Raw genomic sequence first — 14,587 nt, forward strand, 5'->3', positions numbered from 1 at the left:
TGAGTTACGGGGAAAGATTGAACAGGTTAGGGCTCTATTCCTTGGATCATAGGAGAATAAGGGGAGATCTGATAGAGGTTTACAAAATTATGAGAGGTATAGACAAAGTAAATGCAAGTAGGGTCTTCCCACTTGGATTGGGAGAGATAAATATAAGAGGACATGGACTTAGGGTGAAAGGTTTAGGGGGAAATTTTTCACTCAGAATGGTGGGAGTGTGGAACGAGTTGCCACCTGACTTGTTAAATGTGGGCTCACTCAAGTTTTAAAAACAAATTGGATAGATACATGGTTAGGAGAGATCTGGAGGGTTATGGAATGGGTGCAGGTCAATGGGACTTGTAGTATGTTGTTTATGGCACAGACTAGAAGGGGCGAATGGCCTGTTTTCTGTGCTGTAGTGTTCTATGGTTCAGTGATCCTTCTGAAGCAGTATGTTAAAACATACACCACATATGTATCTATGAATTGGCAATGTCAGACAAGTTTGCTGTCAAATTAACAAGATTTACGATGCATATAAAAATAGATGACACTGAAAATACAATTAGGCTAATAGCTATTTATGCTTTCATTTTTATAAAAACGCACAAACTCAATGATCGAACAAGTTTTGCCTTTTGAGCAAGTCGCAGTCTTAGCTCAAATGCCAAAGTGACACTCAGCACACTGAGGCAGGGCTCACACACTACTATATCCTACAAGAAAAAACGGTAATATCATTAACTGCAGAACATTTCAGCTGAAGGCAATGAGAAAGCACTTCAGTATTTTTCCCTCGTATAATCATGAACTCAACATCAAATACAGTCTCAGCTCAAAGATGGAGCCTTCACTGAAGGAGAACAGGGGAGGCAACAACTAATATTCGCCCACATTGAACTGCAAGGCATATGAATGAATGGCAGTTCTGCATTGAAAAGCAAGAGACAGGCAAAACTGCTAATCAAACTCCAAGATCTGGGACTCTGTCCATCCCTTTGTAACTAGATCCTCAATTTCTTCATTGGAAGATCCCAATCAATGTGAATTGGCAATAACTCCTCCTTGCTATCAACATATGGGCACCTCAAGCCTGCATGCTTAGTCCCCTGTTCTATTCCCTTTACACTCACAAATGCTTAGCCAATTTTTGTTGCAATGCAATCCACAAATTTACTGGTGACGACACTATCGTCAGCCAAATAACAAACACTAATGAGTTAGAAAACAGGATGGAGATTGAAATCAGATTGTGTTGTGCCAGAACAACCATCCTGCTGTTAAGAGAGACTCACAATAGATTGCAGAAGCTGGAATCTGAAGCCAAATACAATCTACTGGAGCAACTCAACAGGTTGAGTGGCAGAAAGAAAATAGTCGAGATATAGAGCCCTTTATCATGACTGGGAAAGCAGAGAAAAGCAGCCATTGCAAAAACAACAGGGTGGGAGAAGCAGGACGTGGGACAAGAAGAGGTGAAGGATGGTGGAGAGCGGAAGAAGTGTGTCAGATGCCAGACAAAGGCAGTGAGAGGCAAGGGTAAAAATGGGTCTCAAGTGAAGGAAGATGAATATATGCAGGTTGGATTCTCATCAGGACCAAGAATTTTATTGTAGATTTTAGGAAGAGGAGGCTGAGGTACCACACATCCATTTTCATTAATGGGACAGTGGTGGATAGGATTAGTACCTTGAAGTTCTTTGGGTTCCACATATTTGAGGATTATTGACACAACTGTGAAAGTAGCACACCAATGCCTCCATTTTTATTGTCTGAGTAAATTTGGAATGTCGTTGAATACCCTATTGAACTTCTAGAGGCATACTTGTGAAGTATACCAACTGGTTGCATCATAGCCTGGCTTGGAAACGGTAGCCCAGAAACCCAAAAGGCTGCAGGAATGACAAACCTCGCCAAATCCAATAGAGGCACCGACTTCTCATCCAATGAAGACATATATGCAAGACCCTGGCTCAAGAAGGAACCAATCATAAAGTCCTCATTATCCTAGCCACAATCTCTTCTTGCTGTTACTTTCCAGTAGAAGGTATAGAAGCCCAAGTCTCATTTCAAAGCCTCTCAGTTCAAGAACAGTTTCTGGCAACATCTATCTGGCTCTTGAATCTCTCCATATTCTTTCTTCTTTGGCTTGGCTTCACAGACGAAGATTTATGGAGGGGTATGTCCACGTCTGCTGCTGGCTCGTTGGTGACTGACAAGTCCAATGCGGGACAGGCAGGCACGGTTGCAGCGGTTGCAAGGGAAAATTGGCTGGTTGGGGTTGGGTTTTTCCTCCTTTGTCTTTTGTCAGTGAGGTGGGCTCTGCGGTCTTCTTCAAAGGAGGTTGCTGCCCACCGAACTGTGAGGCGCCAAGATGCACGGTTGGAGGCGATATCAGCCCACTGGCGGTGGTCAAAGTGGCAGGCACCAAGAGATTTCTTTAAGCAGTCCTTGTACCTCTTCTTTGGTGCACCTCTGTCTCGGTGGCCAGTGAAGAGCTCGCCATATAACACGATCTTGGGAAGGCGATGGTCCTCCATTCTGGAGACGTGATCCACCCAGCGCAGTTGGGTCTTCAGCAGCATGGATTCGATGCTTGCGGGCTCTGCCAGCTCGAGTACTTCGAAGTTGGTGATGAAGTCATTCCAATGAATGTTGAGGATGGGGCGGAGACAGTGCTGATGGAAGCGTTCTAGGAGCCGTAGGTGATGCCGGTAGAGGACCCATGATTTGGAGATGAACAGGAGCGTGGGTATGACAACGGTTCTGTACACGCTGATCTTTGTGTGTTTCTTCAGGTGGTTGTTTTTCCAGACTCTTTTGTGTAGTCTTCCAAAGGCGCTATTTGCCTTGGCGAGTCGGTTGTCTATCTCTTTGTCGATCCTTGCATCAGATGAAATGGTGCAACCGAGGTAGGTAAACTGGTTGACCGTTTTGAGTTTTGTGTGCCCGATGGAGATGGGGGGGGGGGGGGGGGGGGCTGGTGGTCATGGTGGGGAGCTGGCTGATGGAGGACCTCAGTTTTCTTCAGGCTGACTTCCAGGCCAAACATTTTGGCAGTTTACGCAAAACAGGACTCCATACGCTGGAAAGCTGGCTCTGAATGGGCAACTAAAGCGGCATCGTCTGCAAAGAGTAGTTCACGGACAAGTTGCTCTTGTCTTGGTGTGAGCTTGAAGGCGCCTCAGATTGAAGAGACTGCCATCTGTGCGGTACCAGATGTAAACAGCGTCTTCATTGTTGAGGTCTTTCATGGCTTGTTTCAGTATCATGCTCACCTTGCAAAGCCTTCCTGGCCAGAGAAAAAACGAGCCTTCCGTCTCGCATGCAGCCATCTTCAGCGCAAACTAAAAATGGATCTCAAGTGAAGGAAGATGAGTATATGCAGGTTGGATTCTCATCAAGACCAAGAATTTTATTGTAGATTTTAGGAAAGGGAGGCTGAGGTACCACACACCCATTTTCATTAATGGGACAGTAGTGGATAGGATTAGTATCTTGAAGTTCTTTGGGTTCCACATATTTGAGGATTATTGACACAACTGTGAAAGTAGCACATCAATGTCTCTATTTTTATTGTCTGAGGAAATTTGGAATGTCGTTGAATACCCTATTGAACTTCCAGAGGCATACTTGTGAAGTATACCAACTGGTTGCATTATAGCCTGGTTTGGAAACGATAGCCCAGAAATGCAAAAGGCTGCAGGAATGACAAACCTCGCCAAATCCAAAAGAGGCACCGACTGCTCATCCATTGAAGACATCTATGCAAGACCTGGCTCAAGAAAGAACCAATCATAAAGTCCTCATTATCCTAGCCACAATCTCTTCTTGCTGTTACCTTCCAGTAGAAGGTATAGAAGCCCAAAGTCTCAGTTCAAAGCCTCTCAGTTCAAGAACAGTTTCTGGCAACATCTATCTGGCTCTTGAATCTCTCCATATTACCGTAACCATAAATGACTTCAAGATCTGTCTGCACTATTTTCTTGCACTAACTGCATGAGTGAATTTATTTATCTGTGTTTTAATATTTATTATCTATTTATCTGTCTTAGCATATTGTGGTCATTTAATTTATACCATTATAGTCGGTGCATCTTAAGTAACTGAGTGGCTGAAACCACTCATTGAATAATAAACTCTCATCTCATCTTTACACTGACATTCTACCTTCATCTATGAATAACTAATTTTAAAAGAAATCTTGCCACAGTCCAATTAACAATTCAACCAGCTAAACAAGGAAAAGCATTCGATACATAATGTTCAAGCAGTGCCACAGTCAATAAATTAATCACCATTTTTTTCTTTCTGCTTGCTGATTCGAAGTTACACACATTCCAATGTAAATACATGGGAAGTATTTTTCCAGAATGAAATTCAAAATTAGAGCATATCTCTACCGAAAAAAAGTGCATTTGCTGGTGTAAGGTGCTTGAACCCTAAAGTCAACATAAAATACTGTACAACTAAAACTACCATGGGATAATAAAGTGAATGGAATATTTTTGATTAGAGAAACATGATTCTCTAAGTTTATAACAAGTAAATATTTAAAATTTATTCATACAGTTAAGTTTAGCAAAAATGAACAATATCCATTCATTCATACAAGGCATCACAGAATTGGGTAAGATTCTTGAGCAGATTGGCTATGCATGTCAAAATAGGGGCATAACAACAAACTACTTTTAAGAATAAGGATACTGGAAATTATACATGTGGCAAAAGAACCAAATTTGCATGAAGTAAATTTATTAAATAAACTCAGAATATACCTGCACAAATTGTGATTGGAAATACAAGATTGTACTTCATAATAACAATCTGGTGCGAATCAGCCTGGTATAAATTATTTGGATTAAAGGTTCTCAAAAAATAAATATAAAGTGGTACAAAGAATTTCTAAATCTTCAAATTATAAACCAATCATGTTAATTTATTCAATGCAACTGCACATTTCAATTAAGACTATTGACAGTTGAAGTTATTGGTTCTGCCTCAAAGCAGTGAAAGATAAAAGGAACAATTTTTATTGTAGCCTAGACCAATTGTGAAATACTAAAAGAATAAAAGCTTTGATAAATACATGTTTTGTGTAGCAAATGGACAATCAGCAATGTTTTTGTACAAATCTACGCACCGCTTTTTTTTACAGTACCAGTAATTCCCTTTGCTAGGACATTCTGGAAATATTCAAAATTTTGTCTGGTAGATATTGAAGATCATGCGAGTACTGTAATAATTCAAAGCAGAAGTGTGAAGATGCCTGGCATTCCAGGCTATCAACATCTACTGACAGCACTCGTTAATTTATAACATAATGGAAAACAAAATTGGCTAAAACGGGGGGGGATGAAGAAAAACACAAAACTTTTACCAGATTTGCACTTGGTTCATCATTACCAGATTGTCATAGCAGAGCAGAAGGCAGATTTCATAATCCAGAAACTGCAAATGCAAATATAATCATGGTAAAGTTTTTTTTTTAAATCCAAAAACTATTTTTTAGTTAAGCATCAGTCAAAGTCACCATGAATCTGCTGGATTATTTTAAAAGCCTTACTAGTTCATTCACATTCTTTGCACAAAATTATGATGACCTGATATTTGTGGTTCTATCACGGCGATTTCTGAAAAGGCAAGCCAGAGGTTACCTCAGGAATTCAAGAAAGCAACTCACCATCACCTTCTGAGGTCAGCTAGGTAAATGTAAAATTACTGGCCTTGCTATCAATCTGTATCCCAAGAATTAAGAAAATCAGTTAAGTGAATCTAGTTTGAATTAAAAAATGTTTGAGAATTTGAAACAAATCTAGAACTTGTATCATGAGTTCAAAAGCAAAGTAATCATTTTAACAATACAACACCATGTATTCCACATCATTAGAATATTTTACATATCTGTATAACAAAGTTAAATATTTGAACTGGGAGAAAAGATGACTCTTGAATCTAAAGATGTAGTGAAAATGAACAGAAAAGCTTTGTACTTGAAGTGATGCAACTCCCATTAAATCATTTTACATTTTGGCAATCAAGATTACAACAAAAAATTCTGCAAGAAATTTCCTGGTATGAAAGGAATTCTGCACCTTTGTATCAGAATAACAGTTAGAAAAAGGAACAGTAGAAAAGAGCAGGCTGGAACACCTAAAGAGAAGTTTTATAAACAATTTCTCCAGTCAAAGCTTTTATTTCAATGGATTTCATTTTCTTTGTATTTTCCTTGTCGTTACATCAAAACATTCAACGTTGTACTTAGTGTAGAATCTTTAATGTGCACTCCATGGGCTGGCATCAATAACAAAGATGTTGGCTGAACTTAATGGATTGCAATATGTCCTTAAAAAGCATTACAGCAAACAATCTGACATTGACCTTGAACAAACCTCAAAACTTCAAAAAAAAACCCCAACTGATTTAAGATTAACCTTTTAAATATAAATTATGATGATATATTAAGTATCCCCAAATGTTTGCTAAACTTTTTTTTAATTAAAAAAAAAACCCAGAAGAGATCACTTGCATCCACTCTCACTCCATTTGTAGCACTGGTTGAGGCTTTAAAAAACCAACTCAAATTTAATTGTGGATATACTGAAGAGTCTTGAGAAAAAAAATGTGGGTTATTGAGGTAGATCCCCTCTCCCCACGATTTATTTTCAACAGAGTACCTAGGAGAAATTTGGTGGCTTTGTTTCATGCAGCATTAGATTAAAAAATTACTGCAACAATAAATCAAATATATGTCTACCAATTAATATAAATTGATTTTCTGCTACAGCACAGAAAACATCTATGAAATGTGTTAGAACATGGCACCCTATTGATACACCTGGTGCTCAATACTGTGGAAATAAAGATTGTTGTCATTTTCTAGTACCATCCCAGAAAGAAAATAATTTATTCTTGACTGGAAGGTGTTGGTGCTGCTCACTGTCCGCATCAGTCATGCTTTGATACTGATAAATTACAACTTGAAAAAAAGATTTCAGCTTATCCACAACTGTAACTAAGAGTCATTCTTTAAGGCTCCCATTTCTTAAAAAAATGTTCTTTCCATGCATTGTCACACCTATCTTACTGCTTGATTTCAGATAATATTAAGATAAGCTAATCAATCCCAATAGAAATTCTGACTGTATACATCTTGTGTATAATGTGGATTTTCTCAAGTTAACTAATAAATTTATTTTGAATTCCTTCGTCCACAAGTAATGTGATGAAAACAATGCTCTGAACAAGCTATTATTAGCAATGAGTACAACAGCAAAATAAAATATACATTTTATACACACCAAAATAAAACTTTAACGTTCGAAATAACTGGGTATGGACTGCACTTGCCATTAATACAATGAAGAAACAATGTACACTGTCAGCGATGATACAGTTCAAAGGGATCCCATCCAAAGACTTCCCAGTGAAAATAAATCTTGCAGTAAATTGCATTCAATGGTAAAATACAGCACATTAAAAATTATTTTTTTTAATCATTTTATAAATGTGCACTCTATTTGGGAGTTGACATTAATGCCTTCTTCCTAGTATAATATTGCAAAACCAAACAGGCAATTGCAGTTCATCTAACTAGCTTTATATACCTGATCCTTACAAGCACAAAGGTGCCAAACACTTTGAATAATTCCTTGACATAAACATTGAGAATCAGGGAAAAAAAATTTGAACAATTATTTTATCTTTATTGATGGTGTTTCACGTTTTCTAGATTTTTTTTTACAGTACTGAAAACAAAATGAAAACACATTCACATTTTCCCGAGGAACTCTCAAGGATTATCTCTACAAGGGTAAAACAGTGAGCAACCAGAATTTGGGTCCATTTTTGTTCAGAATTATCACAGGGAATGAGGGCTTGATCTGAATAATCTAGTACACTTACTGCAATTTATTTGGAGAAGGTCTTAACATTTTTAAAAGGAACCTCCCAGTTCATGCGATTATACAGTCCAGTAGATAAACTGGTTGAATGCATCTTATGCTACATAAGTGTATACTTTACGATCTTCAGGTGTTCGTGCCAAATATTCTCTCTCAATAAGTCCCTCAATTCTTTTTTTAATTACCACTGGGCTAGGTAAGAAACGAGCCTTCAGCTGCTGGGTCACCTGTGGATATAGAGGGCAGAAGGTTAACATTTCTTTAGGATTATCTATTTCAATAAACTAAAATTGTTGAAAATTTATCGATATCCAGTAATTCAGTGTTGCAAAGGTAGTTCAGGTTGCAACGGCCAAGAGAGATGCCGTATCCCAGTAAAATAATACAATACACAACCATGCTGGAGAACTCCCCATACTTCCTCTGGATGCTGTGTGACGTGGTGAGCTTTTCCAGCATGTTTGTATATTGCACTTGACCCCAGCATCTGCCGATTTTCTTGTTTAACAACTTTAGTATAATAGTATAGCAATAATATAGTAGCCAAGTAAACAATGTAATAGTTTTCATTATATGCTCACCAATTTAATTATTCGTTTACTGTTTATGTAAATCTTGAACAATGCCTAATGGGTTTTCATTAATACAGTGAAACCTCCCAGTAGCCAGCCCTATGGAGATTGATAGATGACTGATAAGTGAATTTTCCAGTTGCTTGAGACAGAGTTGCATGATTGACCGTCCAAAACTGACCACTAGGGGTGCCAATTTTAAATGCTCGTATATTTTTACCCATTTATTTTCTGCAAATTTTTTTTTACCAGTTGCTTGAAGCTACTGGCTGTTTGAATTCTGGATAACGGGAATTTTACTGTTTCAATGTGTGTCAAAATAAAATTATTTTGGAGGCATTGTATTTTACAAAAGATAAAATCTTAAATTTCTTGTACCTCAGCCACCAAAACATTATGCTGCATCTTCTTCCTGGATTTCATAATGCGTACAATGGCAGCTTCAATTTCGTGCTTTCTGTCATCATCAACTTTCTGTCGTGTTTCTTTTCTTTCTGGGTCAGACTCTCCTTGTTTTGCAGCAACTGAAAATTAAATCCATCATACAATTTAAATATTCAAGATCAAAAAGTATCAGATTCACAAAACATCTTTCGTTAAAACATAAGTATGTGGTAAACTTAAGTCTGTTTTAAGGAATTTTCTGCCCATGAGGGGTAAATCATTCAGGATACTAAGAGGAAATAGTTACATTTTTGAAAGATCAGAGATAGAAGAGTTGTGACTTGGGTGAGATCAGCCATAATAATATTGAATAGCAGGACATTTTTGAATGGCCGACTCTTCCCGTTTTCTGGTGCAAAAACTTGAAATTGAGCTCAAGCTAATAAAATGCAACGTCTAATTCAGTAAATTACAGTGCAACTCTGATTATCCAAAATTGGTTTCTCTGAAATGAGAAACAAATCATAAATCTTTTATCCAAAATTTTTTTGGAGCCGAAATGACGGGGGAATGTTGGGCTCCCGGGCACGGGCGGGGCCCTTGGTGGGGAAGTTTCAGTGATCAGTGGTGGCCAGCAATTTTTTTTGGTGAGAATTACTGGGTAAACATTTTAATGCTTAAAAGGCTTAATCTTCTTTGTTGTTGTTTAAGCATGGTTATATGTGATTTGCTGTTGCTACTGGGCGTTTTTTTTTAAAAATGACCAGTTCTCTGAAAAAAAAAGTTTATCCAAAATAGGCCTGCTCCCGACCATTTTAGATAACAGGAATTGTACTCACATTGATGTGAGCAGAACATACAAGCCCTTTACAGACAGCACTGGATTCAAACCCAGATTGCTGGCATTGTATTAAGTGTTGTGCTAACCACTAAAACTAACCATGTTGTTTGACAATCCATGAACCCATCAGTAGCAAAAGTGGCTTCAGTGCACTTCATCTAGGTTATTTATAAAGATTACAATTAGTGAGACCCTAGCACTGATCTGTGGCACTCACTAGTTGCTTTTTGCCAATCCTAAAATGAACCAAATACCCTCACTACATAATTAGTGAGTTATTCCTCATTCCTGCCCACATCTTGCCCCTAACCCCATAAACTCTTGTAAATAAACTTTTATGAGGTATTATCAAATGCTTTCTGGAAATTCAAATTCACTGCATCTGCAAGTTTCCTTTTATCCATCCTAGTCTTGTGTCCTCAAAGAAATCTGTTAATCATTATGTTCCTTTCATAAAGCCACATACTCGACTTGATTATCTTCTGATTTTGTTAATTTTTTTCTAATTACTCCTTAACAATGACTTCAGCATTTTCTCATTGCAGATGTTTAGCTATCTGGCCTAGTTTACCAATTTCTGTCTCCCTTATGAGTATCTTTTTCATCTATTGTTTTCCAAACCTGTCCAGAATCAAGAGAATTTATAGGAAACAACCAAAATATGAATAGGGTATGCTGAGAGGGATACAACGCAAACCAGGCAGGTGGGACAGGCGTGGATGAGATATTTTGGTTGGCTTGAGCAAATTGGACTGAAGGGCCTGCTTCCATGATCTCTGACTTTAAAATATTTCTAGCAACTCCTTTTATGATCTTGCGCGATGCAACTTTTCATGTCAAAGCTTGATGGCTTTCTGTCTCGTACTTTTGCTTCTGGTTACAGAGATCGTCTTTCAAGTTCCTCTCCTTTTCCTCCCCTCCTTATATACCACCGACATAGTCCCTTATCTTTTACTTTTGGGAAGTTTAATCATATTGGGACAATTTCCCAAGGCTCATCTTCCAAAGAACCCATGTTTACTTTAGTAACTCCCTTTTTATAGATCTACAGAAGTTTTGACTGTAAATTATTTGCTCATTTGGTCTCACAGTCTTCCTCTTTTTTTTTAAGTCACTCTTTAGTGCTTTAAAAGTTTTTCATTGCTTTATGGCAATTTTTGAAACTTGTCATGCAGTCTCTCAATTTGATAACATACTGAATTTCCTTTGCCACAGATGGTGCATTCTTTCCCAGGAACATTCTTTTCTGAGATTTCTAAAAAACTTCCTTAAATTTGCCATTTCTGACCATTTCACCCCTTCACCTGTTTTATTAAGTCTGTTTTTTAAATAATAAAAAAAAATTTAGAACTACATAAAAGAATGCACATTATTAAAAATAATACAAATCAGTAGAAAAACATGTGGCATATAAAAAGAAGAACCCCCCCCATATAGCAATCCATCCCCCACTAAAAAAGAAAAAAAGGGGTAAGAGACTCACAGAAGTACCTATTACTTTAAAGTTTCTTATAGTATACTGAGACCTTAAGGAGAAAGGGGAATGTCAGAGCTTCATTTAAATATTTACACACACCTTTTGTAAATATGGGCTCCATATCTTGCAAAATATATAGTATTTGTCTCTTAAATTATGTTATTTTCTCAAGTGGAATACAACTCCAAAGTTCAGCATGCCATCTTTCTATACCCAAATCCATGTCGGACTTCCAAGTTATGGCAATACATTTTCCTTCCACTGCTAAACCATTCTGAACAAACTTCTTTTGATACACATTCAATTTCAACTTAGGTTCAACACCCTTAACTTCACTCAGTGAAAATAACATTGTATCCTGTGGGAACTACCTGCCATATGATTATGAAGTCTGCTTTAGCTAAATCTGTCGTGATACTATTGGAATTTCCCCAATTTATATTCAGGCCCAAGATTTCTTATTGTTAAGTTGATTCAGATGTTATGACCACTTTTCCAGAGGGATCCTCACAATGAGATCATTTATCCTGTCTCACTGTATAACACCAAATCTAAAATAGCTTGGTTTATGAATCCACCCCCCAAAAAACTCTAGGCTTCCATCATCAATTTGATATTAAGATAACAGATGATTACATTAAAAAAAATTTAGACATGGAGCAGAGTAACAGGCCATTTCAGTCCATGCCGCCCAATTTACACCAATTAACCTTCATCCCCGTACATTTTGAACTGTGGGAGAAAACCAGAGCCGCCGGGGAAAACCCACGCGAACACAGGGAGAACGTACAAACTCCTTATAGATAGCGTGGGATTCGAGAAGTATTAGAAGTTTTCATTCAACACAAGCAGTTTTAGTCCTTCAGAATTCTTTAGCCCTAGTTTAACACAAATGCCTGGAAAGTAGATTCACACTTTCAATAATATCCCATTCAGCATCAGCACCAAATCAGGTTCCCACAACATCTGTTAAAAGTAAATTAACAGTATAGGTAAAGCCTGCTTTATGAATACTCGCTTTTCACAAATTCACTTTTATGAAAAAACCTGTGTTCGCTAACCAAAAGAAATCCGAATGGGTTTTAGCTTTTATGAAAATAGCTTTCAAAAGTAGTGAATGGGTCTTCGCTTTACACCATTTTGACTTACGAAAAGTTTCATCGAAAAGCTCAACTTTCATAAAGCAGGGTATACTTATATTGGTACACTTTCTAACCCAAAAGATGTATTGATCTTAACAGGAGCAGAATATTTGTAATGTAGCTCCACCCATTTGCAACACGACACAAAATAAACATAGTCAATTCTTAAAATCAAGCTCCACGAGAGCCATACATCATCTATTAGTGTTTTGCAATTGTGCTTTTGAGACTCTGAGGAAGTTTGCCATACCAACTTGTTGGGGGGGAAGGGGGTCACCATTATTTTCTCATTTGTTAAATTCATCCAAAAGCATCTGTGTGCTTGAACATGAAGAAAGCACTCTGGAGTGTGTATAAAAGTCTCCAAGTTGTTAAGATTTTAAATTTGATCCAATTAAATCTCAAGGAAAGTAAGATGTAATCCTAGTTCATCTGAAACTGTTCAGCAATGGGCTTGACATTAAGGTTTGCTCTCCAATTTTACATAAACACAAGCAGAAACTTATACTGCAGTATAATTGATAATCAAATGTATTCAAGTCTGGACTGGGAATGCAAGTGCTCCATGAAATTTTGCAAACAGCATTTCACCCAGAAATTATTAAAGTGTGGTTTAGTCCATATAAAATTAATTTCTGCTTCAGGGTACAGGCTTCAAGCCAAGCACAATAAAGCATGAATTGTGCATTCTTTTACTCCCAGGTTCAAGAAGGGTTTCACTAACATAACAGGAAAAAGAAATAACTAACAAATTCAAGACAACAAACCTGTTTGGATTTTGACTCTGTGCAATTTTGATGTGAATTGATCATTCACTATAAAAACATGACCGGGCTCAATTTCTTTTGACTTGGGCTCTTTACTAAGGACTCGTTGTGTTGGCTTGCCACATGCTAATGACTGAAGAGCTCTGACCAATTCTCGTTCAGGAATATCTGTTTCCTGTTGGATTTCCTGGAAATAAAATAATACTTGAAAAAATACTAATAATCACACTTCAATACTAAATGTTTGGTCTTTTTTGTTACCCATGAGTTATCACTTTCAGAAAAATAATAATTAATCTATTATTTTGAATCTTGATTGTAAAGTTTAACTAAATAATAAACCGTAAGGAGAATACAAAACACTGAGGTGAAAGACCACTATACCCTCATTTATCCTTGATGGTGTTACTTATAGCTTGTGATTTATTGAAAACAAAATCTCAAATTCAGTCTTCCAGTAAATAAATGTTTGGACAGCTTGCATACATAATTGACACAAACTGAAACAGTGCTGGAAATCTGAGCCAAAATAATGCTGTATTTTGGTCAAACAGAAGAGAACAAATTAACATTTTAGGGAAATCATCTTGTCATAGAATTGACTGAAGTTAGTGATGCAACGAATTTTAGAGGAGCATTGAGGTAGAGAAGCATGGTGGGGGGAGGCGGGAAGAAGAAGAGGAAAGAACCATGAAGGAACTGTGATCGGGTTAAGGCAAGAATGGATAGTTAAGTGGCAGTGGAATACATAAAGAAAATAACAGTTATCAAGAACCAACAATTTTTATACCTTGATGAAGATATCAAGCTCAAAACGTTAGTTATGCATCTTTACCTTTGCTACATAAAGTACGCAGTTTGACAGCTGAGTTTCTCCAACATTGTGCTTTATGCAACAGCAAGAATTCTTGTGTTCTACTATTAAAATTTGTGTATAAATCACTTCAACAGGAAACAATAGAGCTCATGTACAGCTAAAATGTATTATATATGTGACATGTTTTAATATCCACATCTTGTCATATCCCACTCACCTCAAATGTGTATTTTTCTCTATTATTGAATAACATTAATATAGTCATCTGGAAAGTCGATACTTGTAAGATGTGCTTTCTGGTATTTGAGCCAGTTACTTGAGCTCCACCAACGCCAACCTCTGAACCATCTTCCTGTTTGGAAAATAAAATTGGGTAATTGTGAAAATCATTCACCGATGCCTATCGAACACAGATTAAAGAACTGCAGCAAAGTTTGGAAATTACGTTCCACGATAGTGAAATATTGAATAGGAACTTGCCAGCTTAAAATGACAAAATTGGGAAAGCACATCAACATATTTATCACTAATATTAATAATCTCTAGTTCAGTGACTGTGCTCAAGTTCAAATGCAAAATTATTTCTTTAAAATAGACTTGCAAAACAATGCCTTACAGGATTTAAAATCAGAAAAGTTCATCATATTCTTTAAACAAAAGACAAGCATAACATCACCACAGGGAATTTTCATAGTCTTCGA

The 14,587-nt window shown here is 37.1% G+C and overlaps 1 protein-coding gene across 4 annotated transcripts in view; it reads right to left on the reverse strand.

Moving 5' to 3' along the window:
* Positions 1–6,158: 6,158 nt before the first annotated feature.
* cul3b (cullin 3b) overlaps positions 6,159–14,587 on the reverse strand; it is a 105,793-nt gene continuing 97,364 nt past the window's right edge. For all 4 annotated transcript variants that reach the window (XM_069896746.1, XM_069896748.1, XM_069896744.1 and 1 more), the window contains 4 exons: positions 14,104–14,238; positions 13,070–13,256; positions 8,837–8,982; positions 6,159–8,113 (listed from right to left, as the gene is read on the reverse strand). In XM_069896746.1, the coding sequence (XP_069752847.1) occupies positions 7,982–8,113; positions 8,837–8,982; positions 13,070–13,256; positions 14,104–14,238 (600 nt within the window). In that variant the 3' untranslated portion in view covers positions 6,159–7,981. The remainder of the gene's footprint in view (positions 8,114–8,836; positions 8,983–13,069; positions 13,257–14,103; positions 14,239–14,587) is intronic.

The sequence above is a fragment of the Narcine bancroftii genome, chromosome 9, assembly GCF_036971445.1.
Source record: "Narcine bancroftii isolate sNarBan1 chromosome 9, sNarBan1.hap1, whole genome shotgun sequence".
Lineage (NCBI taxonomy): Eukaryota > Metazoa > Chordata > Chondrichthyes > Torpediniformes > Narcinidae > Narcine > Narcine bancroftii.